This window comes from Ceratotherium simum, chromosome 9 (assembly GCF_057802395.1).
Source record: "Ceratotherium simum simum isolate JZ-2026a chromosome 9, ASM5780239v1, whole genome shotgun sequence".
NCBI classification, from domain to species: Eukaryota; Metazoa; Chordata; class Mammalia; order Perissodactyla; family Rhinocerotidae; genus Ceratotherium; species Ceratotherium simum.
In genome coordinates, this window is record NC_141908.1 from 77,873,797 (window position 1) to 77,899,665 (window position 25,869).

Sequence of the window (25,869 nt, forward strand, 5' to 3'; positions counted from 1 at the left end):
CTCGGGTCTCATCATCTCTGCTGCAAGGACCCCTTCACGTGGCTGAAACTCATTTTCAAGCTGGAAACTAAAAAAACTCCCTGATATCTGGCCCATACTATAAATGGAAGCTAAACATTCTCTTTTATTTAATAGTTTCAGTGAAATCACAATAATTTTTAATACAAACTGATAGTATAACTAAATAAGTATAGTACTCCACCTTCCAGGGCCTCTTTAAGGTTAGGAATCTGGCCTACCTGGGCATGGACTAGGGCATCATTAAAGAGAATGAACCAATTCACAGAAAACCTTCCCGCATGCTGCAGAGATAGGGCTCGGTTACTGCTCTCACACAGCAGTCGACGCTCTGGCTTCCTCAAGGAATCCTGGAGTTAAAAACAAATACAAAATCAAACAATCAAAACTATTTTAACATGCAAAGAGAAAATGAAAAAGATACAAATCACATTTAGGGGAATTTGTTGGTCATAGCTTAGTCTGGTGTTAACTTAGATGGGATCCAAACATTTCAAAAAATTAGCACTCAAAGGAGATTAAAAAGAAGACAGGAACAAACAAAAGAAGGTGAGATATGTGTTCAGAGAGGATTCCTAGAAATGAGGGAAGATGTTAATGTTTAGAGCATCCACTGCCATGGGCCTTAGACCACCCTGAGGAAGGAGCTCATTAAAGCATTACTACCATAAACGAATGAGGAACCGAGAAAATGGTAACAGTTGTTATGGAGATGCCTGCTGCGTGCTGGGGTAATGACAATTGGCATGGTTTACCGTCATTTTTCCAGGAAAGGTCTTCCAGAAGCCCAGTGTGTATTCTGCTTCCTTCCTTTTCCTGCCGAGATGGAGAGCAAGAGACTCATAACAAGAACTGGAATCCTGCAGCTTCTGATATTCTGGAGATGTCTAGAGGCCAATAATTAAGGGGAAAAAAAAAAAGAATATAAAACAATTGTCTAGAACCTGTAGCCTCAGTGTGGTTTAGATATGTAGTGTTAAACTTAGGCAAGAAATCCAGACGAAGAGCAGACATGGTACACTAAAAAGAGCTGGGCAAAAAGACTGGTTCCAGAAAAGTTCTGCCACATAGAGGTTCACATAAAATAGAGGAATAACTCAAAGTGTAAAGAAGCAAACACTGGAAGTTACCAGTGAGGGAGCAGCAGAGAACTCGGGCTAGGGCAGGAATTCTCACATGCTTTGGTCTCAGGACCCCTCTGCTTTGTTTATGTGGGTTACATCTATTAATATTTACCATATCAGAAAATAAAGTTGAGAAATAAGAAAAAATCTTAATTCACTAAATTTAAATACAGTAATACTTTAAATGAAAAATAACTGTATTTTCCAAAACAGAAAAAAAATGTTTAGTGAGAAAAGTGGCATTGTTCCACATTTTTTTCAAATCTCTTTATTATCTGGCTTAAAAGATGACAGCTGGATTTTCATTTCTGCTACTGCATTTAATCTGTTACAATACGCTGTCTGGTTGAAATATATGAAGAAAATCTTGCTTATAAAGATATAGTTGGAAAAGGGAGGAGCATTATAATAGCCATTTCAAATAATTGTGGGTCTCCTCCTTTGAAACTAACCCCAAATTTGTTAAGTGGTAGTTTCTTAGAAGTAGCTGAAATGTGGAATCTGAAGCTATATTATTAGAACTTTTTGTACTCTGTTACATTAAAGTCCACTAGTCTATCTTACACTTTGAACAGATCTTTTTTTGTGAGGAAGATCAGCCCTGAGCTAACATCCATGCCAATCCTCCTCTTTTTGCTGAGGAAGACTGGCCCTGGGCTAACATCTATGTCCATCTTCCTCCACTTTATAATAGGATGCCGCCACAGCATGGCCTGACAAGCGGTGCCTCAGTGTGCGCGCGGGATCAGAACCCGGGCCGCCAGCAGCGGAGCGTACGCATTTAACCACTATGCCACGGGGCTGGCCCCTGAACAGATCTTTTACCCATGCGTGACATGTAGGCTGGACATATGGAAAATTTTGGTTCAATGAGTTATACAGACCTTCCAAATGTTGATACATTTTATTATACATCAAAAGTCCCATGTTAATATTATCACCAATCTCATCAGAAAAAGTCTTTAACCAGTGGGAAACCGCCAAGCTCACAGTGACAGATACATGTTTCCAAGATTTTAATTTTTGCTTAAAAGTTCAGATATTACCAATGGCAACAAACCCTGTCAATTGTTCTCCTTGGAGTGACTCATTTACTCATTTTTGAGAAAATATCTGCCAAATACCCAAATCTGAGTAACTACAGTTTATCCGTCAATCGTTCTTTCAAGTTAAAAAAAAAAAAGCTCTCAACTCAATCTCAATTCTGTGCTTTTTCCTTCAAAAACCTTCCTACCTTGGTATGCAGCAAAGCTGCTTTATGTGGACGTCCCATTTCATCACGTAGACTATTAAAAACATATACTTCTATGTGCGGTGATGGATGCTAACTAGACTTATTGTGATGGTCATTTCACAATATATACAAATATTGAACCATATTGTGCATCTGAAACTAATATAATGTTTATGTCAACTGTAGCTCAAAAAAAAAAATGTATACTCAATGGTTTAGGTTAAATAAAATTAATTTTTACTACTTCGTCAAGAATATCCTTAAGTGGGGCCGGCCCTGTGGCTTAGTGGTTAAGTGCACGTGCTCCGCTGCCCGGGTTCAGATCCCGGGCATGCACCGACGCACCGCTTCTCCGGCCACGCTGAGGCCGCGTCCCACATACAGCAACTAGAAGGATGTGCAACTATGACATACAACTATCTACTGGGGCTTTGGGGAAAATAAATAAAGAAAGAAAGAAAGAAAGAATATCCTTAAGTGAAACTGGCATATTTTTGTTTATTTTGTTTTTTAACTGTGAGTGTATGACACCAAAGAACACAATGACCATGAGCACAGTTTGGAGCCACTGCCTTGATGCTCACTAAGGACTCAGCAGTTTTACCCATCTTTACTTTTCACCGTCAGTACAAACGGCAACACAGTGGAAAAGCAAATGTCTTAATATTGCCCTGAAAATAATCTGATCTTCCAAACCCCCTAAAAGGGACTTTGGAACCCCCAGGGGTCTGTAGACCATGCTTTGAGAACCAACCACAGGATAGGGTCTAACACTGCGCCACGTGGAGGGTCAGTAGAAGGTAAGATGAAAGATGACCCCTCACGTCCAGGAGTAATTACCTTACATTCCACAACTCTTAAGAGTCATTCATATTCATTTTTTCAGTTCATTTAAGAAATACTTAACGGCATCTACTCCATACAGAATATTCTGCTGAGTGCCAGGGATAAGCAAGTAAGACACAATCTTTGCCTTCTGGGAGCTTATAACCAGGCAGAGAAGACAGGAAAACAGACTACATATCAGAAAAATGCAGGGGTTTTGCTAACAGGTTATCTATCAAAAGAGACAATATAGTAAAGTGGTTAAAAGAACAGACTCTGGAGCCAGAGTGCGTGGATATGAACTCTAGCTCGACCAATTCTCAGCTATGCCTCAATTGTCTTATCTGTAAAAAGGGGATAATAATATCTATTTCACAGGGTTGATATGGGGATTAAACGAATATATATTAACATGCTTACTTAGAACAGTACCTGGCACATGAAATGCATTTAATAAATATTAGGTATTATTACTTTTATCTAGAGAAGTTTATGTGTGTGTATATATCTATATGCGTGTGTGTGTATATATATATCCATGATATATGTGTATATATGTATACCCATATATACATGAACCAACATGTAGGACACAGGGTAGAAGATAAGGCTAGAAACAAAAGAGGGTATCAGATTTTAATGGGTCTTAAATGCCAGACTAAAGAGTCTGGGTTTTTTACTCAGCATTAGGACCCTTCAGACTAGAAACAGTACAATATCAGACTCTCTGAACAATTCCAAGCTGATCTAGCAGGGAAGATTTTTGATTACTTGAGGGCATATTGAAGTGAAATCTGTATCTCATTGAGTTATTTGTGCAGCTCAAACCTTCATAGCTAAAACTAGATCAGTCTGGGTTAAAAGTGAAATCAGGGGGCCGGCCCTGTGGCTTAGCGGTTAAGTGTGCACGCTCCACTACTGGCGGCCGGGGTTTGGATCCTGGGTGTGCACCGACGGACCACTTGTCCGGCCACGCTGAGGCAGCGTCCCACATACAGCAACTAGAGGGATGTGCAACTATGACATACAACTATCTACTGGGGCTTTGGGGAAAAAAAGGAGGAGGATTGGCAATAGATGTTAGCTCAGGGCCAGTCTTCCTCAGCAAAAAGAGGAGGATTGGCATGGATGTTGGCTCAGGGCTGATCTTCCTCACACACAAAAAAAGTGAAATCAGACTAAAGAAAAGATCTACAAGACCAGAGTAGGATCAAATGTAGAAAGCCCACATCAGTTCCTGGTTCACTCTGGGGACTGAAATCTGTCCAGATAAGGAGATGGATCCCAAGACTAAAAAGATTCTAAAGTATAAGTCACCCTGGAATCATTATGGTTTCTCTGGAGCCCTTCAGAAATGGAAACAAAATGAAACTACACATTTCAGTACAATTTCAAAGGTGACTGTCTTAAGATCAGCTTTAACATACGCCCATATCCTAGAGTGGTGCTAATTTTCTAGGACTCCACCTAACTAATTTTATACAGAAAGTGGACCAGTTTCAGAAAATCCTCTAACACTGTGATTTCTCATAGCATATGCAGGTGACACAAATAGCTGGCATGAGTCTACCATGAATCCAGGCCAGGTGGTAACGCCACTGCCTTACAGGTGTGTGTCATTATTCAGAAAGCCAAGGTTTTAAAGGGCTCTGTGTAACTTGTACTCAGTATGCACTCAATAAACTTTGACAACTATTGAATGAGTAGCAAAACTGGGTCTCAACTTTAGACACAGTTTCATAAAATGAATACAATTAATCTTCATAAGATCCTAAGAGTGGAAACTGAATTCACAGCAAAGAAAATTAGATTTACCTAGTCATACTTTCTTCTTTCATTTCCCTGAAGAAAAATAAATTTAATAAGATACATACAAATATTAAATTAGTGGCGTTCCAGATGTTAGGGTAGCATAATCCAAACAAACAAACACGATCCCTGGCTTCCCAAGCATCAAGGCAGATCTATATGGGAGCTTACCACTTCAAAACAAGTAGCAAGCTTTAGCAAAACTTTTGCATAATTATGAAGTCGTCTGATTGGCAAGAAAAACAAAGTATTCAGTATTTCCATCAACTGGGTGTTTTCATCATTCACTTCTGATAAATCTTGCAATAGCTCCTGGTTTTTATTTAGGAAATCACTGGAGGTAGAGAAAAAAAAAAGTGATTGAGTTCATCATTTTGGTATTGACAATACTGAACAGAAATATTTCACTAGATACTACCTTTTTCAGAATGCACATTTTTAGGTACTATGAAAGCAGCAGAAGACAGATACAATGATATAAGCCAGATATAATTAAAAGAATTTCTCTGCCTATAAAATGAGATTTTTGAATATAAAAAGTAGCAAATGGTAGCAACAGTAACTCTATAAAGGAGACGGATAATCACAGATTTGTGCCTGAAGTTCCAGGAAATCAATCATACATCCCAGTTTCAGGGAATAATTGGAGACCAGCTGACACCATTACCTGTTAATTTCCAAGCCAAAAGTCACAGCAATTAATGGCAAGACTAATTGCTCTAATCAGTTGTGCTGAACAAAAATATTGGAGGAAAATAAAGCTCTTTGCTACAACAGAACTGGCAAGGAATATTAAAATACCTCTAATTTCTTCTTTTTTGCTTCAAATGTTGATCACCTAATAAGAGTTTATTACAAGAAAGTAATAAAAAGCTGTAGATACCAGTACTAAAATTAACAGGAAACAGTAAAACAAATTATACGTGAAGATTTCAATGCTGAGCTCCTCAAAAGCATTTCAAAATGAAGCCGATATTTAGTCTGTATATTGTTTTATATAAGTTCATTACTAAGATTTTATTGCAAATTTTAATGGTGATCAGTAACCTACTGAGACTATGCTCACCAGACCAAAATACTTAAAAGATTTGTAAAGAAGTAAGATTTGGTGGGACAGAATAATAATCATTCTCTGCCACTTACTGAGCAATAACTATGCGCCAGGTACTGCCCTGAGAGCATTACAAACATTGTACTACATTCTTAGCTACAAGGGCTCAAATAAGACAATGTTGTACAAGACTACAAAGCAAGAATGAATCATTTTATCATCTCTTAGAGTACCAGGGAATAAAGAGATGTTTAACTCTGAAATTATGAAACTTTATCTTGGAAAGATGGAAAAATACGTAATGACTTTCAGGAACCCAAAAGTTCAATGGCACAAGTTGGACTGTTTTATAATGTAACTAAGGGATCTAAAAGAGTGCCCTGGGGAACATGGCCCAGATTTTTATTTACATTTGGCTTGTGTGGATGTTCCTACTTCCTCCTCCATATTCTGCTGCTGGGATCAGCTCAGGACACTTGTTTATCCCTACGGAAGGAAGTGTTCTGCTTTGACCTGCTCCTGAGAGATGGAAGCAGTACATAGTGAACTCATACTCCCTCTGACCACATTTCCCCTGGATGCCCAGATGTTCCAACTCTTGTCAACCCTATTACTCTTCAGGACTCACTCATGCCCTTGCCTACAGACTTTCCCAAAAAAGGCCCTGATATGCTCTCAGGAAGCCTAACCAGAGACTCTCTCCATGTAGCTTATCTTCTCTTGGGAGTTTTTAATCTAATAGTGGCAATATTGCTCTTTTCTTATTTAGCTAGGTTTGCACTTGTTACTCAAAAAATAAATATATTAAAGGTAGAAACAACCCAAGTGTCCATCAACAGATAGATGGATAAATGAAATGTGGTATATACATATAATGGAATATATTATTCAGTCATGCAAGGGAATGAAATTTTGGTATATGTGACAACATGGATGGACCTTGAAAACATTATGCTTATGGAAACAAGCCAGACACAGAAGGACAAACATCGTATGATTCCACTTATATATGATTCCACTCTACCCAGAACAGACAAATTCATAGAGACAGGAAGTAGAATAGAGGTTACCAGGGGTGGGGGGAAGGAGAAAGGGGACATTATTGCTTAATGAGTACAGAGTTTTTGTTGGGGATGATAAAAAAAAGTTTTGTGTATAGATAATGGTAACGGTTTATACAACATGTGAATGTACATGATGCCACAGAATTGTACACTTAGGAATGGTTAAAATGATAAATATTATGTTATCTATATTTCACCACAATATTAAAAAGAAAACCTATATGATGATCAAACCACCAGGCTAGCCTGAGGTGAGCAGCTAAGTGATAAACCAGCTGAGTGATGAGAGCTTGAGCCACATCACCCAAGACCCACTAACTGCCATACGGGCTCACTAGCTATGCCTTTAGAGGTTCTCAAACTGTTCTCTTTTAAAATGAATACTTGAAAATAATTTTAAATATAGACTTTGTAAATAGAAGTTGAAAAAAGATATTATGAATGACTTTAATTACATAAAACCCTGGGATTCAGGAATAACTTTTTGGGAACGGCTGGCCAAATCCAGACTTCATATCTGCTGCCATAGCTCGGAGTCACCAGTGTTCATTAATTGCTTTCCACCTGTCCAAGCTCTAGCAAGAGATGTTCACATATGTCACCTGACCTAACTGCTCTAACAAGGAGTCAGGTCAACTCTGAGTACTGTGAACTCAACTGAAATACTAAAGGAACGTTAACAATAAAGCATAAAAAGGCACCAGGGTCAGCAAGGGCCATAGTCCTTCAAGAAGCCCCCAAGGCCTCCCCATTTAAACTGCTGCAAGTGTTCACCTATTTTTGCATCTTCCTGTAATTAAACTTGCTTTTCTTTAAGCATTACTATTCGCAAAAATAACTTCAATTTTCCTTCTGTTTCATTTAATTATTGATTTGGCTGCAGCCATTTTCTTTGGCCAAGATTCAGCATTTCACCAACACTAAAGGTTAAATAAGCTTTTTTGGTCATTATAATATACAGATATATAATAAATACAAAATGAGAAATTACAACAAATGTAAACTTGTCAGTTAAAAACCAGAAGCTCTCAGATTGAAAAAACAACAAAGCAATAAGTCCACCCATTTGCTGTTTATAAGAAATATACAGGGCCGGCCCCGTGGCTTAGCAGTTAAGCGCGCGCGCTCCGCTACTGGCAGCCCTGGTTCAGATCCGGGCGCGCACCTACGCACCGCTTGTCCGGCCACGCTGAGGCCGAATCCCACATACAGCAACTAGAAGGATGTGCAGCTATGACATACAACTATCTACTGGGGCTTTGGGGCAAAAATAAATAAATAAAATTATAAAAAAAAAAAAAAAAGAAATATACAAAAACAATACAATGCAGAAAAGCTGAAAGTAAAAAACAGAAAGTGGTGCCATTATATTAATATTAAACAAAATAGCAAGATCAAGGATTTTTTAATTGCTAAATAAGGTTAAAATATAACACTCTTTAACCTGTCACCAAAAAAAATGAAGGCCAAACCCTGTATTTTGGAAATGAATGAGCACATGACATGAATCAAAGAAGAAATCATGATGGAAATTATAAAAATATTTAGAACTGAATGACTACAAAAACAAAACATATCAAAACTTCTAAGATAGGGCTGGCCCCATGGCTTAGTAGTTAAGTGCGTGTGCTCCGCTACTGGTGGCCCTGGTTGGGATCCCGGGTGTGCACCCACGCATGGCTTGTCCGGCCATGCTGAGGTGGCGTCCCACATACAGCAACTAGAAGGACGTGCAACTACGACATACAACTATCTACTGGGGCTTCGGGGAGAAAAAGGGAAAAAATAAGGAGCAGGATTGGCAACGGATGTTAGCTCAGGGCTGGTCTTCCTCAGCAAAAAGAGGAGGATTGGCATGGATGTTAGCTCAGGGCTGATCTTCCTCACAAAAAAAAAAAAAAAAAAAAAAAAAAAACTTCTACGATAACAGCTAAAGCAACATTTAGAGGAAAACTTATAGCCTTAGATGAATACATTAGAAAAATAAAGAGACTGAAAAATTAATGAACTAAATGCTAAACTCACGAAGTCGGAAGAGATTAACAGGTGAAGACAAAGGAAGTAGAAGGAAATAAAAAGCTGAAACTAATGAAATAGAAAGCAAAGAAAGGAAAGGATTAACTAAAGTTTCATCTTTGAAAACAGTAATAAAAAGGGGTAAACTGCTGACAAGACTGACCAAGATAAAAAGATAAAAGGCTCAAGTAAATAACAATAGGAATGAAAAATAGGGGGTATAACGGTAGGAATATTATGTCAATAAATTTGAAGACAAGGATGCAATGAACAATTTTCCATAGAAATATAAACAATTAAAGCCATAAGAAGAAATAAAGACCTGAACAGACCTATCCATTAAAGAAACTAAATCAGTAGTTTAAGAACTCTTTACAGGAAATGGCCTCATGAAGGCCACACCATTTTTACAAATGAATTCTACCAAATCTTCAAAGTACAGATAATCCCTATCTCATTCAAACTATTCCAGAAAATGGAGAAAGAGAGAAAGCTCCCTAACTCATTTTATAATTGCTAGTGCAATCCTCTTACCAAAATTGGGCAAGTCTAGAGGAGAAGGAAAACTTCATATTAACATAGATGCAAAAATCTTAAATATTAGCAAATTGAATCCATGCAATGTATTAAAAAACTAATACATAAAAAGACCATGAATTTACCTCAGGAATCCAAGGATGTTTAATATTTAAAAAATCAATTGCTCTTCAACTTTTAGGAATAGAAGGGAGTTTTTTAACCCCATAAATGATATTTACCAAAAACCTAAGGTAATCATTTTCAATAGTAAAATATTAAAAGTATTCCCTTTAAAACAAGAAATAAGATAAGGATGTTATTACTCTTTCTATTAGGATATAAGATCAAAAGCAAACATGGCAAAACATTAACTTCTGTTAAATCTGAGTTATGAGTACACATTTGAAATGTTTACCATTAAAATACAACTGAATTTTTTAAACCTGCCTTTGTTGCTAGGTCAACACTTGTTGAGAAACTACACAGTTCAGAATGATTAGCCTCATGTAAAGGGCTTTTGTATTTATTACTTATCCAGAAGGTAAATGTAAACTTTATATTTATGTAATACTTTGCACTTTTCTCTGTAACATCACATACATTATTTATTCCTTGCAACCAGGGAGAGAATGTTTCCATTTGTCAGATTAAAAAAAATTAGGCTCAGGGGCCAGCCCGGTGGCGCAAGCAGTTAAAGGGCATGTGCTCTGCTGCAGCGGCCCGGGGTTTGCCGGTTCAGATCCCAGGCGTGCACCGACGCACTGCTTGGCAAGCCATGCTGTGGTGGCATCCCATATAAAGTGGAGGAAAATGGGCATGGATGTTAAGCCCAAGGCCAGTCTTCCTCAGCAAAAAAAAAACAAACAAAAAAAAAGAGGAGGATTGGCAGATGTTAGCTCAGGGCCGATCTTCCTCACAATAAAAAATAAAAACATTAGGCTCAATTTGGTGAAGAGAGCTGTACAAAGTCTCGGGTAATAAGTGGTAGCACTAAAGAGGGACCAGATCTGGTGGCTTTTTCAACAGCACACTACTTCCAATGATAATTAGGGGATAAAAATATCTGTCTTTTATAAGAGTTAGTGAAAGTCTACATCTTGATTCATTTGGTAAAATGACCAAGTCAAAGCTTTTCCTGGGCACTCAAAAATACAGAATACTATAAAACATAATCTTTGGTTGTTAGAATAATAATTGGAAGGTATGTATATGCTTACATGGCAGGCTTAGCAAGAAGCTGGAATCCTCCCATAACCAGGAAATTTGTAATAGATGTGCAATACCTTGTGCAAAAAAGAAAACAAATGTACATTAGTGTTAAAATGTAAATTTGGGGCCAGCCCCGTGGCTTAGCGGCTAAGTGCACATGCTCTGCTACTGGCGGCCCGGGGTTCGGATCCCGGGCGCGCACCGACGCACCACTTCTCCGGCCATGCTGAGGCCGCGTCCCACATACAGCAACTAGAAGGATGTGCAAGTATGACATACAACTATCTACTGGAGCTTTGGGGAAAAAAAAGTAGGAGGATTGGCAATGGATGTTAGCTCAGGGCCGGTCTTCGTCAGCAAAAAGAGGAGGATTAGCATGGATGTTAGCTCAGGGCTGATCTTCCTCACAAAAAAAACAAAGAAAGAAAGAAACACACTATTAACAATGTTTTCTCTAGTGGTAGGATTATAGGGGACTTTAAATACCTTTTTTATTATCTTTATTCATATAGTTTTCAATAATAACTATATATTACTTATATAAACAAACCACCTAAACAAAACACCAGCAGAACGTGAACTCCTTGAGGCAAGTGCTTTTCAGCGGCTCCACACGGCGGCGGCTGCCGTGGTCCTGGAGCTCCACACAGCGCCCAGCAGCTAGTGGGTACTCAGTCAGTATTTGTTGGATGGACGAGATAGGAATAAAGAAAGAATAAAACCTACACTTCAGATCAACAGCATAACATAGCATACATTAAGATAACACAAATTATGCCTCACATCATAATGTCAAATACAAATTAAGAAAAAGTGAGAAATATTTAAATGTTCAACTACACTTGGGATATTTTACTTGAAAAACATGGAAAGAACCTTGGATAACTATCCTAGGCTTTATTAAGGAAATATCTTTATTTTAGAGATAGTGTGGCCTTTAAACCCTCTATCTACACAACAGTAAAAAGTAGACACTGGAGCAGCTCCATATTTACAATCAGCAGTTGGTCTTAAAATAATTAGTTTAGTTGCTTATTTCCTCAAATTTTAGTATAATTTACTTAAGTAAGCAAAATTGCTCTCTAAAGAACAATATGATAGTACATTTTACGTAAATTAAGTACACTATCAACCATTCTGCTAGAATATGTAAGGAAATATGAGAACTTATTATTTCTAAACATTTTTTCCCCTTAGAGAAAACTAAAATTTTGGCAATGCAGAACCATAGTTGGCTTAAGATTAAAATACTGCTTTGCAATTTCTATTACCTTATATCACTCTCCCTAATCTAGCCTCTTCTGATTAAGGAGCTGTTCTCCTTGGCAGAGTAACCCTGCAGAGACTGAACATGACACAGGACTGGATACTTGCTCTGTATAACTATCCAAGAAGAGACTTGCATGCTTCAGAATGACCAAACTCCTAGCTTCCTTTATCCCGTGAAGGAAGTTGCTCAGGGAGGCTCCATGCTGACCGATCAGGTAGCACAGCTTGCTGAATCGGCTTGCCACCTCCTGCAACAGCTGGACTGTACTCGCAGTGCCCAAATTTTCTGAAACAAAAACAAGGATGATGATGACAACATAACCTAAAGATTTATTACCTGAACACTTTCTTATGATCAAGATTACAAATTCCCCTTTTCTAAAAATACTTAATACATTGAGACGTACTCTCAACTACGGAAGCCAAATAATCATAGTGTTAAAGAAAGCAACTTCAGAGATCACAGAATCCAGTCATTTGAGGAACTTGTTAAAAACACATTCACACAGGGATCCTACACATTCTGACTCAGTAGGCCAGGGTTAAGATCGCAGGATCGATATATTGAAAAAAAAAGCCTTCCAGGTAATTCTGAAGACCAGCCAAATTTGAGAACCACTGAGCTAATCTAACTCTCCTCTCATTTTGAAGATAAGTAACCCGAAGCCAAGAGAAGGGACGTGAATTACCTAAGTTCACACAATCGGTTAGTGACAGCCAGAAATTAAACTCACCTCTGTAGTTATACCTTGGTTAACATTTTCAACTTTTTTGTACTGACTTCTGCTCTATTTGCCCAACCCTTCAGTGCAGAGAAGACAATCCAAAAATCAGACTGCCTAGGTCACTCTGAACTTTACAGAGGGCATCAGGATATTATTTGTTTTTTCCCAGTCCTAAGTTCCTTATTTCTAGGACTCCTCTCCAGGCAGTCAGGCTGACGAGGTAAAACCAACATAGAATCAGGAATCAGGAGAGGGAAAAGGCAGAGTCCAGTTTCCTTTCAGAGCAATCCAGGAGACTTCAAATGTGGATTGCCTCTTTTCCCTTGCCAAAGTCCTGGGGTGTTGGGCCCACCCATTAGAGAGGAATTCATAGAACAGGGACTCTACAACATCTAAAAAAGCAAAACATATTAAAAAAAAAAAACAAATGCAGACAGTCCCCAATTTACAAAGCAACTGTATTCAGAAAGACTATAAATTGGTTGTTTGAAAAGCAGATTTTTCCCGTTAAAAACAATGGGTTGACCCACACAAGCCGATGTTATCTTAAGGTGGAAAAATTGATGCACTAACAAGGCAGAATTTAAGTACTAGAGTGTTGGTCTGAATTCTGAGTCCTCACAGGGGGCTGAGGAAGGAGTGCAGGAGAAAGAAAGAGAAAGAAAACTTCCCTCTCCATTTTCTAAGCACAGGGCCAAACCTAGAAAAAATTTTGAAATAGGGGAAGTTTATTTTCAATAGCCGCCCCCATCTCCATTTTGCATTCCTTTCCAACCTCCTAGAGACCCCAGGTACCTAGTCTATCTGGACAGTAGTACCCCACCCAGGACTGCTGTAATCCATTTCCTCTGTATTATCTCCTCACCTTCAATCCCTCTTTGTGTCTGATTACAGCTAAGAAAAGGAATCAGATTTAATCAATTTATGCTCATTGGGATAAAACTCTTAACACTCTTCAAGTTATCCACATTTTAAGAGACTACTTATAATCCAAAGGATTCTCTACTTGATATAACTCTAAGAACTAGAACAAAGAAATGAAAAATTAAGGTAATATAATGCAAGATATCTTAGGATTACTGGGGCTACAAGTGTTTAGAAGTCTAGCTCCTAGGATCAACTTTCCCAAAGTTGTTTCCGCTTCTCTGCCATGAATATTCTGAAAACTCCATCTCCTACTTACACAAGTAAAAAGAGCGCTAGGAGTGTAGGACAGGGCAGGGGCAGCTGGGCTACTGACAAAGCGGAAATAGTTTATAAGTTGTTGAATGCCTGTGCGCAGAAAGAAGAGAATGGAAAGAGAAGAGTAAACCATAACTCAAGAAGTTTTCTTTATTTGTGATATAGGAAGAACAGATAACACAAGAGTCTTGCTAACTGGCATGGGAAGGGGTCGGGGGGGTGAGGGGGGTGTCTACTTACCTAAACTGAGAAGAGGCCTGAGAATCTGAGATTTGATATCACTTAGTTTTGAATAGAACTGTCTTTCCGTAGTAGCCAATTCATGGAGGCTGGCGATATATCCCATAATGTTTTTGTCCACCAAGGCTAGATAGCTGTCTTTTCCTGCTGTCACTCTGCTTATATATCCAAGCTGAAACAGAGACGAAAAGATGAAAGATAAAATATAATTTACTAGTAGCAATTTGGGCACTGAAGCTGGCGTGTATCAACTGGCAAGAGCCAACTGGTAATATTCACGTATTTTGCAAGTTGGTTATTAAACCATTGGTAGCTTAAAATTGGCAATAGTAAAATTACTTTAAAAATTGGCAAACACTAAGACCAGCGCTTATTTTGTTTTGTTTGCTTTTTTTATAGCTGGTTTACCAGTGCACCATTGTTATATATGTATATCTGGATCTATATATAACTATACACATCTATTCTTTTATTTATTGCCACATACCTTTTATTTCACATTACATGTGTTTAGAACCACAGACACCCTAAATATACAGAGATCCAAATGATACAGATACATGTCTCAGGACCTCTTTTTGCATGAAATAGGATAAATGAGAGCAGAGAGGATCTCTATGCTGTATATCAAAATGTCAAGGGCCTAGGTGTTATCTTATCTCTTAAAAGTACAACATAAAGGGGGGCCGGCCCCGCGGCTTAGCAGTTAAGTGTGCGCACTCCGCTGCTGGCGGCCCGGGTTCAGATCCCGGGCACGCACCGATGCACCGCTTCTCTGGCCATGCTGAGGCCGTGTCCCACATACAGCAACTAGAAGGATGTGCAGCTATGACATACAACTATATACTGGGGCTTTGGTGGAAAAATAAATAAATAAAAATTATAAAAAAAAAAAAAGTACAACATAAAGGGATTTTCTTTGAAAGGGACTTTTTGTCATGTATCCATGACATTACTGAACAAAAACATTCAATGTCTTTATTCACATACTCCTATTAAACTAAGCAACCAAGCTGTAGACCCAATAAACTATTAACATCCCATGGTAACTAAAGATACACCTTAGAGCCTCATCCCTTTCATCAGCCTATTTCATCCTTTATCTGGACTGTGGAGTCTTTCATGGGGAATGTGGAGTCAGGGCCAACAACTACAAACAGTCAATTAGTATGTCTGGAATAACAGGCTATATAGAGGTCAAGACCCAAATACTGGCCAGGCCAGTGTTGCCTTTAGCAAGAAAGATCTTGTCCCCATACATTCACAGCTTACATATTTAGCCAGAAAAACAAACACGAAGGATAAGAAACAGTCCACAGGATATACTATTCAATAATAAGAAATCCAGAGTGTACTAACTTTGAGGATTAATTTCCTTGTAGCACATCACTTTGAGGATGTGAGTCACTTTAGTGAGGAAAAACAAAATCAGAAACAGGCCAATGGTTCAGGTTTACCAAAAAGAGGCAGAAAGCAGGAAAGCAAAGAAATTCAGATCAACAAATGAAAAAGAAGGGAGTACACAGCAGTAAACAAAATGAAAAGCTAAAGAAGAGGGGAAGCAATGGGAAAGACACCACTGTTGGTGGCCTGTCAGGTCTGCCGCGAGCCCATCTCGGGCCCCTGAAGTTTTTACTTTCCATTTAAAGTTAAAAACTCATCTACTCCATTTCTAACTCACCTCTGAGGGCTCCATGAACGCAGTCAGGAAACTTCATTGTGAAATGTACTTTTCAATATTCCTACATGAGGGTGTTAATTCAACGAATACTTACAAAATATTTACTATAAGGATACAGGAGTAAATGAGAGAGCCTAAAATCCCTACTCTGAGGAATCTTCCAGTTAAGGAGGACAGACAATAGACAAAATAAGTAAACTATGTAGTGTATTAGATGGTGATATGCACTGTGGAGAGAAATAATGCAGGACAAGGAGATAAGGAGTGAAGGGGGGTGGGAAGAGGTCTGCAGTTTTAAATACAGTACTCAGAGATAAGCTTAATACTAGTTAGGCATCCATACATATAATAAAAAAACAAGACTGCTGGTGTGGTATACAATGTGGGCCTTAGGATCCCATTCCGGTTCACCTTACTACAGGAGAGAAGTGCCGGAGTCTTAGTACCACTGTGATTCTCCGGAAGGTTGTCACCTTCTGTAGGGTCCTGTCGGCCACTGTAATACAACCCAGGCTGGAAGTCTTCCGTATCCACTAAAAACAAAGAATAATCCTGGCCTGCAGCTACACTCCAGACTCCACTTTTACTGTTTACCTGCAACGACAGTAAGATATTATCTGTCCGAGATGGAAGAATCAGATAGAAATTCAGATCCACAGGAACTGAAACGTAATGTTACTTAAACAACTATGGTGCAAAGTCAGTCATATCTCAGAGGGCAAAACTCACCCAGCAATGGACCCAATCAACTGCAGAACAGATGCAGGAATAGGAAGGAATCCCTTGTTCAGCTTTTAAATTTAGAACTGGATTGTTTACATAAAAATCTGAAAAATTGGAATTTAAAAAGAAAAAGCCACAGATCTGATTTTTTAATTGTTATTTTTGGAAATCTCCACAGAACATAGCCTGTACTACAAATCAAAAGACCCAGAACCTTCTAGAGCCCTAATCTGACAGCTAGGACACAGATTCAGCTGTGTGCACAAAAATCAATGTAAAAAGAAAATCTAACAAGGCTAAATTCCACCCTGGCCAACTAAACCCTTGGGTGCTAAAACTCAGTTTTCCCACTTGGAACTCACTAGCTCTCTGACGTAACTTCACTGTGCCAACTCCCAGGATGCTGAAGCAGGCAGGACCCCTTAGAAGCCCATCTACATGGATCCCCTTAGAGCAGTGGGTTCTCAACGAGAGGTCTTTGCAGCAGCAGCAGGAATCACCTAGGAACATGTTAGAAATGCAAACTCTCAGGCCACAGAGCTACGGGGAGCGGAACCCGGCAATCTGCTTTAACAAGCTCTCCAGGTGATTCCAGGTATGCAAAAGTTTGAGAACCACTGCCTTAAACCAATGGTTTTCAACCCTGAGGATTCCACACAGTGATTCAGGAGCCACCATGGAAAGGCAGGTGCCAGGGCTCTGTCCCCACCCCGCTCCATCCTTCAACTAAAGTAGCTCCATGTGTATCTGTTTTATGTACGGGATTAAGCATAAGAGTTCATTTGAAGAAAGTGTTCTGCTATGGAAACTACTGCCCCAACCACCAGACCCAACTTCAGCTGTGACTCCTACACTGAGAAGCAAAAACCCTCTAATCTGTTAGATTCTGTGTGTCTAGACAGGCTCCAAATCCTACGTGATCAGGTAATTGTGTGAGTGTGAGTGTGTGTGTGCATGTCTCCACTACTTCATAGCTACCCTCTTCCAGCATGACACTATCTTCCCAAATTCAGGCTATCCAAATAACTGACTTTCTGTTAATTTTGCAAAGAATGAATTAAAATTTTTGCAGGAGTAAAGAGCATTCTTCTTAGTCTCTAATCAAAACTCATTCAGATCTCACTCTGCCTTGACTTTTAATTCACAGATTAATTAAAATGACTTCAAAATGTTTTTCTCACCCTTCCCCCCCAAAAAAACCCAAAATCCTCATGCTGTAATTTTTCTACGTATAGTTAAAGAGTAATGAAACTAAAACCTTATAACACACTCCAATCTCTCATCCAACTCTAAAATGTTAAATAAAAATTTGATTCTCAGGGTCTCCATGCTGTATTACAAAACTTTGCTTCATCTGAATAAATGCATGTTCTATTTTATTCAAATAAACAAAAAACAAGGAACAATGACTTACCATATCTTTATTTGTGATAAAATATCAGAAACAGAATAGCCTGCCACCGAAATGTTTTACACTGAAAACATTTTATTTAAGATTGGAGCTAGAAGTACTAACTGTTCCCTAATGTTTTATTTAAAACAACTTTCCTTTCCAGTAAAATTAAGTTCACTGGAAGGAAAGGTAGCACATAAGTCATATACAGTGATGGATGCACAGTGCACACTGAATACACAAATTATTGGAATATATATTAACTGTAGCTTATATTTGAATCGTGTTCCTGAAATTGAGATAACTATCCTTTTTTAGTCTCTATGACTCTCAGTGGAGGGAACATGTCTTGGAATAGGGGAGATATCAGACTTGAACTACAAATACAAGAGCTCCACATTCTATTCTATTCGGCTATCACCACGCACATTCTCCGCCCACCATCCCCCCAAAAACAAACAAATCTTTTATAAGGAATCAACACTACTGATGAGAATTTAGTATTTCTGCAGGTGGGGCAGAAAAAAAGGTTGAGAAACACTCCTCTAGAATTGCATCAAAGGGACTAAAAACCTACCAATCTTTGAAGAGCATTACATGAACTAAAACCAATTCACACAACAGTGAAGAAATCATCTATACTTTTAACTTCACTACAAAAATAAAAAGGTTTACAAAAAGGTTTTACTTCTATAACTATGTATGTAAAAAAAACAAAGACATAACACCACCAAATAATGTTATGTAAAATTCAAACTTCAGTGAGAAGTCAAAGAGTAGACATTATTTGGTAGTATAAAGCTCAGAAGTCAACAACATAGTCCTAGGAAAAAAAAAGCACTTTTTCTTTTTTTAACCTTTGAAAAAATTTTTACCTTTGAAAAAAAAAAGCACTGTGAATATTCAATGAACAGTGGAAGCTAAGAAGAAAAGAAACATAAACTAACATAAAAAAAGAACATCTACGGGCCAGCCCCGTGGCTTAGCGGTTAAGTGCGCGCGCTCCGTTACTGGCAGCCCGGGTTCAGATCCCGGGCGCACATCAACGCACGGCTTGTCCAGCCATGCTGAGGCCGCATCCCACATACAGCAACTAGAAGGATGTGCAGCTATGACATACAACTATCTACTGGGGCTTTGGGGGAGGGGGGTTTGGGAAAAGGAGGAGGATTGGCGATAGATGTTAGCTCAGAGCCGGTCTTCTTTAGCAAAAAGAGGAGGATTGGCATGGATGTTAGCTCAGGGCTGATCTTCCTCACAAAAAAAAAAAAAAAAAAGAACATTTACCTTGAAAACAAGTGGCTTCATGTTTTTTAAAAAATTTTTTTAGGTACATCAAAACAAATTTAGGTTACAAATATAGAAGTAGCCTAATTTTTTAAAACATTAAATGGAGAAATATATTAAGTATTAACTTAGAATTCTGGAATAAGCTGCTAGAAAAGTTATCAAGTTCACCAAAATACCTTTGCAAGACGAGGAACTGTTGTTGGAAAATCGGAATGCCCAAGTTGACCAAAGGTATTGCTACCCCATGAGTAAACCTATTAGAAAACCACAGGAAAGCAGGTAAGAGTTCTGAATCTGTATAAGTATATACCAATAGTTACACATAAATTACTTATACTAGTCTTTCCACTCTTTAAAATGACAGATGTTGAGAAAATTCAACTTTTTAATTAAAAAAAATTTTTATTGAGGTATAACTGACATACATTATATTAGTTTCAAGTGTACAACATAAAGATTTAATATTTGTATGTATTTTGAAATGCTCACCACGATAAGCCTAGTTAACATCCATCACCATATATAATTACAAATTTTTGTGTATGATGAGAACTTTTAAGAATTACTCTCTGGGGGCCGGCCCAGTGGCGTAGCGGTTAAGTACTCGTGCTCCACTGTGGTGGCCCGGGGTTCAGATGCCGGGCGCGCACCGAGGCACCGCTTGTCAAGCCATGCTGTGGCGGTGTACCATATAAAATGGAGGAAGATGGGCACAGATGTTAGCCCAGGGCCGATCTTCCTCAGCAAAAAGAGGAGGATTGGCAACAGATGTTAGCTCAGGGCTAATCTTCCCCACAGAAAAAAAAAAATTACTCTCTTAGCAACTTTTAAATATGCAATACAGTACTATTAACTATAGTCGCCATCCTGTACATTAGATTCCCATGACTTATTTTATAATTGGAAGTTTGTCCCTTCTGACTACCTTTACCCATTTCACCCACCCACCCAACCCCAGCCTCTGGCAACTACCAATCTATTCTCTGTATCTATGAGTTCGGTTTTTGTGTTTTTTTTCCTCAGATTCTACATGTAAGTGAGATCACACGGTATTTGTCTTTCTCTGTTTGACTTAAGGAAAATTCATCTTAAAATAAGACTAGAGATAACGGGCAGACAGAGTACATAGGAAGACATAGAGCTCAAGGGTTAACAATAACTAACATTTGTCAGGTGTTTACTACCTGCCAGGCATTATCCTTAACACTTTCTTTGTATTAACTGTTTAATTCTCACAACTATCCTTTTTTTACAGATGACAAAATTGGCCTGGAGAAGTCACAAATTTGTAAGTGGTAGAGCCAGGATTTAATCCCAGGAATTATCTTATATTGCCTCGTACAAAGAAAATGATAAAAAATAAAGCTAAGTGCTATAAAGAAAAAGGAAGCATGATTCTTTACTCGGTAGACAGAAAGCCTTTCGATGTGTGAAGTCATCATCATAGGAGAATCACAAGTACCTATGCTCCACTACAGACAAAAGAAAACTAGATTACAATGATGACGTTTAATGAAAATGTTTTGTTTATTCTGACTATAAAAGGAATTCATGGTCACTGTACAAGACTGTGACAGTACACAGAAACAAAAAGTGAAAACCACTGATGAATCGAACACTTAGAGAAAACTACTGTTTCGTTTTGGGAACACACACGTTTCCAGAAATTTTAATGTCTACTAAATATAATGTACATACAAAATGTAAAGTGCAAAATGGGACTGTACTATCAATAATGTTTTGTGACCTGATGTTTTTACTTAATGCTATGCATTGACATTTTTCTATGTCAATAAGTATAGAGTTACAACATCATTTACAGTAACTACATAGAACTCCACTGTGGGTGTAGTTGAATCAATTACCTAATGATGTAAGCATATTTATTAATAATTTCTTTCCAATTCTTCAATATAAAAAATTATATTGAAAATCCTTGAATATACATATTTGTGTATCTATTTCCTTAAGATAAATTCCTAAGCAAAGAACTTTGGGTCAATGAATATGCACATTCTGATTTTTGATACATACTGACACTGTCTTCCAGCAAGGTCCACTGTACATTCCCGCCGGCACTGTATCTTTTCTCCCGTATCCTCACCAACACTCAGTGTTAAATGCAATCCTTGCTAATATGATAGGTGAGAAAATATTTTACTGTTGTTTTAATTTAAATTTGTTCATAAAGTAGTTGACCATCTTTTCATTCATTTCTGGCCTTTTCTATTTCTTCTTTTATGAATGGAATATAAATATTCTTTGACAATTTTTCTTTATGCATCAGGTAGTAATACTTCATCATATATGTTGCAAATGTTTTTTCCCAGTTTGTTATGTATCTTAATTTTGTTTGTGGTGTTTTTTGCTGTTTAGGACTACTGAATTATGCAGACAAATGTATTATCTCTAATTTCTAATTTCTGGTTTTGATGTCATGCCCTTTTCTATTCCTCAGGTTATTGAAAATAATCACCTAAATTTGTTCTTTACACATGTATGGTTTTATTTTTTAACATCTACATCTTCAATCCATCCAGAAGTAGAACATGTAAAGTTACCTTAATTTTCTTCTGCAAATAAAAAGCCACTGGTTCTAACAGTATTCACTGAATGCTCACTCTTGTTTCCCCAACTGATTTGAAATGCCCACTTTTATCATATACTAAATTCTCATATATACTTGGCTCTGTTTCTAGTCCACAGGTATATTTCTGTTCTACCGATCTGTTTGTAGTTTTATATAAGACCAATTCTCACCCTTCCTTTCTGGTCTTTTTCAGAGTTTATGTGACTCACCTCCTATATTTATTCTCCTGGAATATTGTGGGGATCATTTTATCAAGTTGTAAATATTATATTGGAATATTTTGGGATTGTACTGAATTTACACTGGTCTTATTTAATGATCTAGGAAGAAATGACATTTTTGCAACAGTGACTCATCCTAAAATAAAATCTCTCTCCCTTTACTCCTATTTTCTTTTATGATCTATCAGAAGAGTTCTCCAGTTTGTGTCATATGGGCTCTACACATTTCCTATTGAGAATATTCCTGGGCCAGCCCCGTGGTGTAGCGGTTGAGTTCGGCATGCTCTGCTTCGGCCGCCTGGGTTTGCAGGTTCGGATCCCGGGCGCGGACCTATACCCCTTGTCAGCCATGCTGCGGCAGCAACCCACATACAAAATGGAGGAGACTGGCACAGGTGTTAGCTCAGGGCTAATCTTCCTCAGCACAAAAAGAAAAAAAGAAAAAGAATATTCCTATTTCCTTAGTACTTCTGTTGTAATTATGAACAGCTTCTTTTTCCCTAAGTGTGTTTTCTATTTTATCTTTTCTTTATAAGCAAGTTAGCAACTTTTATATGTTTATTTTGTAACTGACCACCTTCCTAATCTCTTATTTTTAAGCTTTTTAGATGATTCATCATATTAATAACAATAAATTATCCTTTTCTTTCCTAATATTTGTATTTATTTATATGGGCTATGTGAGTTTTTTGGCTAGCCTAGTATGTGAAATTTAAAATAAAATAAAATATTTAAAGGGTTCAGAATCCTTTATTGACTTTTCCTAAAAAGACAAAGGGATTGACAAAGAATCATTATATGAATATATTTAAGAATAACTTAACTACTTTTCTTAGGAGCGTTTATGTATATGGCTGTGATCTTAAGTGATTCCAGAGGTCACTTACAGGTCTCACAACTTTAAAAGGGAAATGCCTTTTTTTTCCTTTTCTTAGCGTCTTACGTGCAGATTTTCTTCATCAAAGAACAAATAAAAATTCACCAATACCCTGGAAAAATTGGGGTTCTATTTGTCAATGAGAGGTTATAGAAAGCTTCTTTGACAGGTAGACTAGTGTTTAATCCAAACTCTACCATCACATGTGTGAGACAAGTCACATAATTTCTCTAAACCTCCCCTTCCTCATCTGTAAAATGGAAATACAACGCAATGAAAACATTGGAGAGATCAAATGAGATATGGTATTGTTGCCTGACACATAGCAGATGTTAAATAAATGATGGTCCAATCTTGTCATGTTGGCCTTCCATGAAACTAAGACCAGGTTTTAACAGTTTCCTCCTACCTGGGATTTCGCAGTAAGCGCAAGAGAGTGGTGACCCCCTGCCTCCAGATGGATTACTTCTTTGCCATCCAGACATTTTACACACAGCGGCTGAAGCCTTAAAGAAAAACATACACACACACACAAACTCAAAGTAAGAAGTATTCTCAGCAAGAATTATAGCCCTTCTCAAATCACAGAGTAAGTGCTTTCAAGTAAAAATAAACATTTCAAAATAAGACATTAAAATAAAAATACTGGAAATATGTTCAATCTACTCCTAAATGTTACCATTTTGCATGGTTTTAATCTTATCTTTGTCTATCAATCACTAATTAACCACCATACTTCAGAATCTGTTAAGAATCATAAAACTACTGAATTATTCACAAGGCACAGGGTATCCTTAGGACACAATAAAATATAACCAGATTTGCCTTCACTCTGCTAAGAACAGACATTCATATTAACCAGCTGTTTCAAATAATCACTCCGTTTACACACCTTCACAAATATCTAATTTGTTAATATCATAAGAGTTCCTCAAACAAAAAGACAGTTTTTCCTTGATGCACATGGATAGACATGGCTTAATATTGTGGTTATAGTTATTTTGGCAGCAGCAGAGAGACATCTTTCAGGTTAAAAAAATTGTTAGCTCTTATTTATAAGTGCAAGTGTTTCCATGAAATACAATCTTATCCCAAGATTCTGTATTCCAAGATGAATAGACATCAAGTCCTTTATTTTTAGGAACAAAGTCAAGACTAAGACAGCAGTTTTTGGGTTTTTTCTTTAATCAGAGTTAATACTGTATAATAATCTGGAGCTAGAAGGGACCAGATTTCCTCTGGGGAAATAGAGATTCAGAGACCTTCAGAGGAGAGAGATGATTTGTTTAAGCCCATTCCTAACAGTGAACACTGGCAGCACTCACCGAGGCAGCACGTCGCCATGGCCCAGCTGCCCTTCCTTCCCTTTGCCCCAGGTCCACACCTCTGTTCTCAGAGAAGGCAGGAGTGCGTCTGCTTCTCCACTGTATGTAGGTGTCAAAACGACTGTCCGCGTTCTCACCCGTGCAGCTTTTCTTAAGAGCCTGGGGGAAACTGAAAACAAATCAGAGATGGGGTGAGGGAATAGATGGGTAGGGAAAAAGATATTTTGATAAACTGTTGATTTTCAAAGAGATATACTAACATGGTATTTGTGAAGCATATTCTATAGGCTCTCTGCAAAAATGGGGATTTAATAGTCAAATGAGTTTGGTAAATGCTGCCTACAACAATCCACCCTCCCACTATCTGCGCTGTAGAAATTCACACATATATTAGCATGCTAAGGCACTGACAAGTCCTGCAATGAAAAGCCCTGGTTCAATTTGTTTAACCCAGCCCCACTCTGAAACACTTGGTCACAGAATCCTTATCCTTATAACCTTTATGTTATACAGGATGTCTGTGTGACATCCTGCAGAACTTGTAGTCTAACAAATACGCTTAACAAAACACTACACTAAAGCTGACAAATACTTTTTCCAAATACTTTTTCCATTTCAAAGCAGAGTTAAAAGCTAAGCCTTTCCAAGCCAAGGTCTAAGTTCAAATATATTATAAATATTGTAATAAAGGATTTATTTCAGATATAAAATTTAAAAGTTTCTATAGTGGGAAAAAGATAATGAATGGAAGTATTAAAAAGCTTTTGTATTTTGCCTGCCTACCTCAAATGATTTTATAGAGAACTTATCAATCTTTTAAAAAAGAATGCTGACATCTTTTATAGTGTTCAGAATTATAACAAAGGCATACAATGTTATGTAAATCTTGTACATCAATTTGGTGACAGATGGATATGTCTTGAAGAAAATCATCAGATGTCACAAAGTGTAGACTTAGTCACTTGGTCATTAAATCATGGGCCACAAAAAAGTGATCATCACTGGCTAAGATCAACATCTTTTCTGTTGAGTGTGCCTTCCATTTGTACATACAGAGACGAGCAAATAAACCTACCTGAAGTTTCCTCAAAGATGTATTTCAGGTAATTTTAAAAGAAAGAGGGAAAAAGAGTACATGTAAAATTTTTCTAAAGATACTTTAGGTTACTGAGTAAAATTTAACCTAAGGAAATAAGTCTTTTGGTGGGACTGCATATTCATAAGGTCTAATGACATGACAAAAATCAATATTCCACATCTATGGTTCAAGGAGATCTCAAATATGTTTATACTGAAAATGCTAAAAGACATTTCAGAATATGAAAATTCTGGCACAAGATTCTCCTTCAGACTTAATAGAATTCATAGGCTGTCTTTACACACACACACACACACACACAGACACTCAAATTAATCAGGACTAAGAGTTTTATTTGTGTAGATGAAAATCTAGTGGCAATGAGAATTAGGAGCCAGGATAAAAA

At 37.7% G+C, this 25,869-nt stretch overlaps 1 protein-coding gene across 6 annotated transcripts in view; it reads right to left on the reverse strand.

Annotated features, from left to right (window-relative positions):
- The window catches only part of ALS2 (alsin Rho guanine nucleotide exchange factor ALS2), a 74,373-nt gene that overhangs the window by 24,765 nt on the left and 23,739 nt on the right, over positions 1 to 25,869 (reverse strand). For all 6 annotated transcript variants that reach the window (XM_087435617.1, XM_014784743.2, XM_087435619.1 and 3 more), the window contains exons 6-15: positions 24,386 to 24,554; positions 23,470 to 23,566; positions 19,549 to 19,626; positions 16,378 to 16,560; positions 14,286 to 14,457; positions 12,244 to 12,424; positions 10,878 to 10,943; positions 5,182 to 5,344; positions 774 to 905; positions 240 to 368 (exon numbers count right to left, since the gene is read on the reverse strand). In XM_087435617.1, the coding sequence (XP_087291743.1) occupies positions 240 to 368; positions 774 to 905; positions 5,182 to 5,344; positions 10,878 to 10,943; positions 12,244 to 12,424; positions 14,286 to 14,457; positions 16,378 to 16,560; positions 19,549 to 19,626; positions 23,470 to 23,566; positions 24,386 to 24,554 (1,370 nt within the window). The remainder of the gene's footprint in view (positions 1 to 239; positions 369 to 773; positions 906 to 5,181; positions 5,345 to 10,877; positions 10,944 to 12,243; positions 12,425 to 14,285; positions 14,458 to 16,377; positions 16,561 to 19,548; positions 19,627 to 23,469; positions 23,567 to 24,385; positions 24,555 to 25,869) is intronic.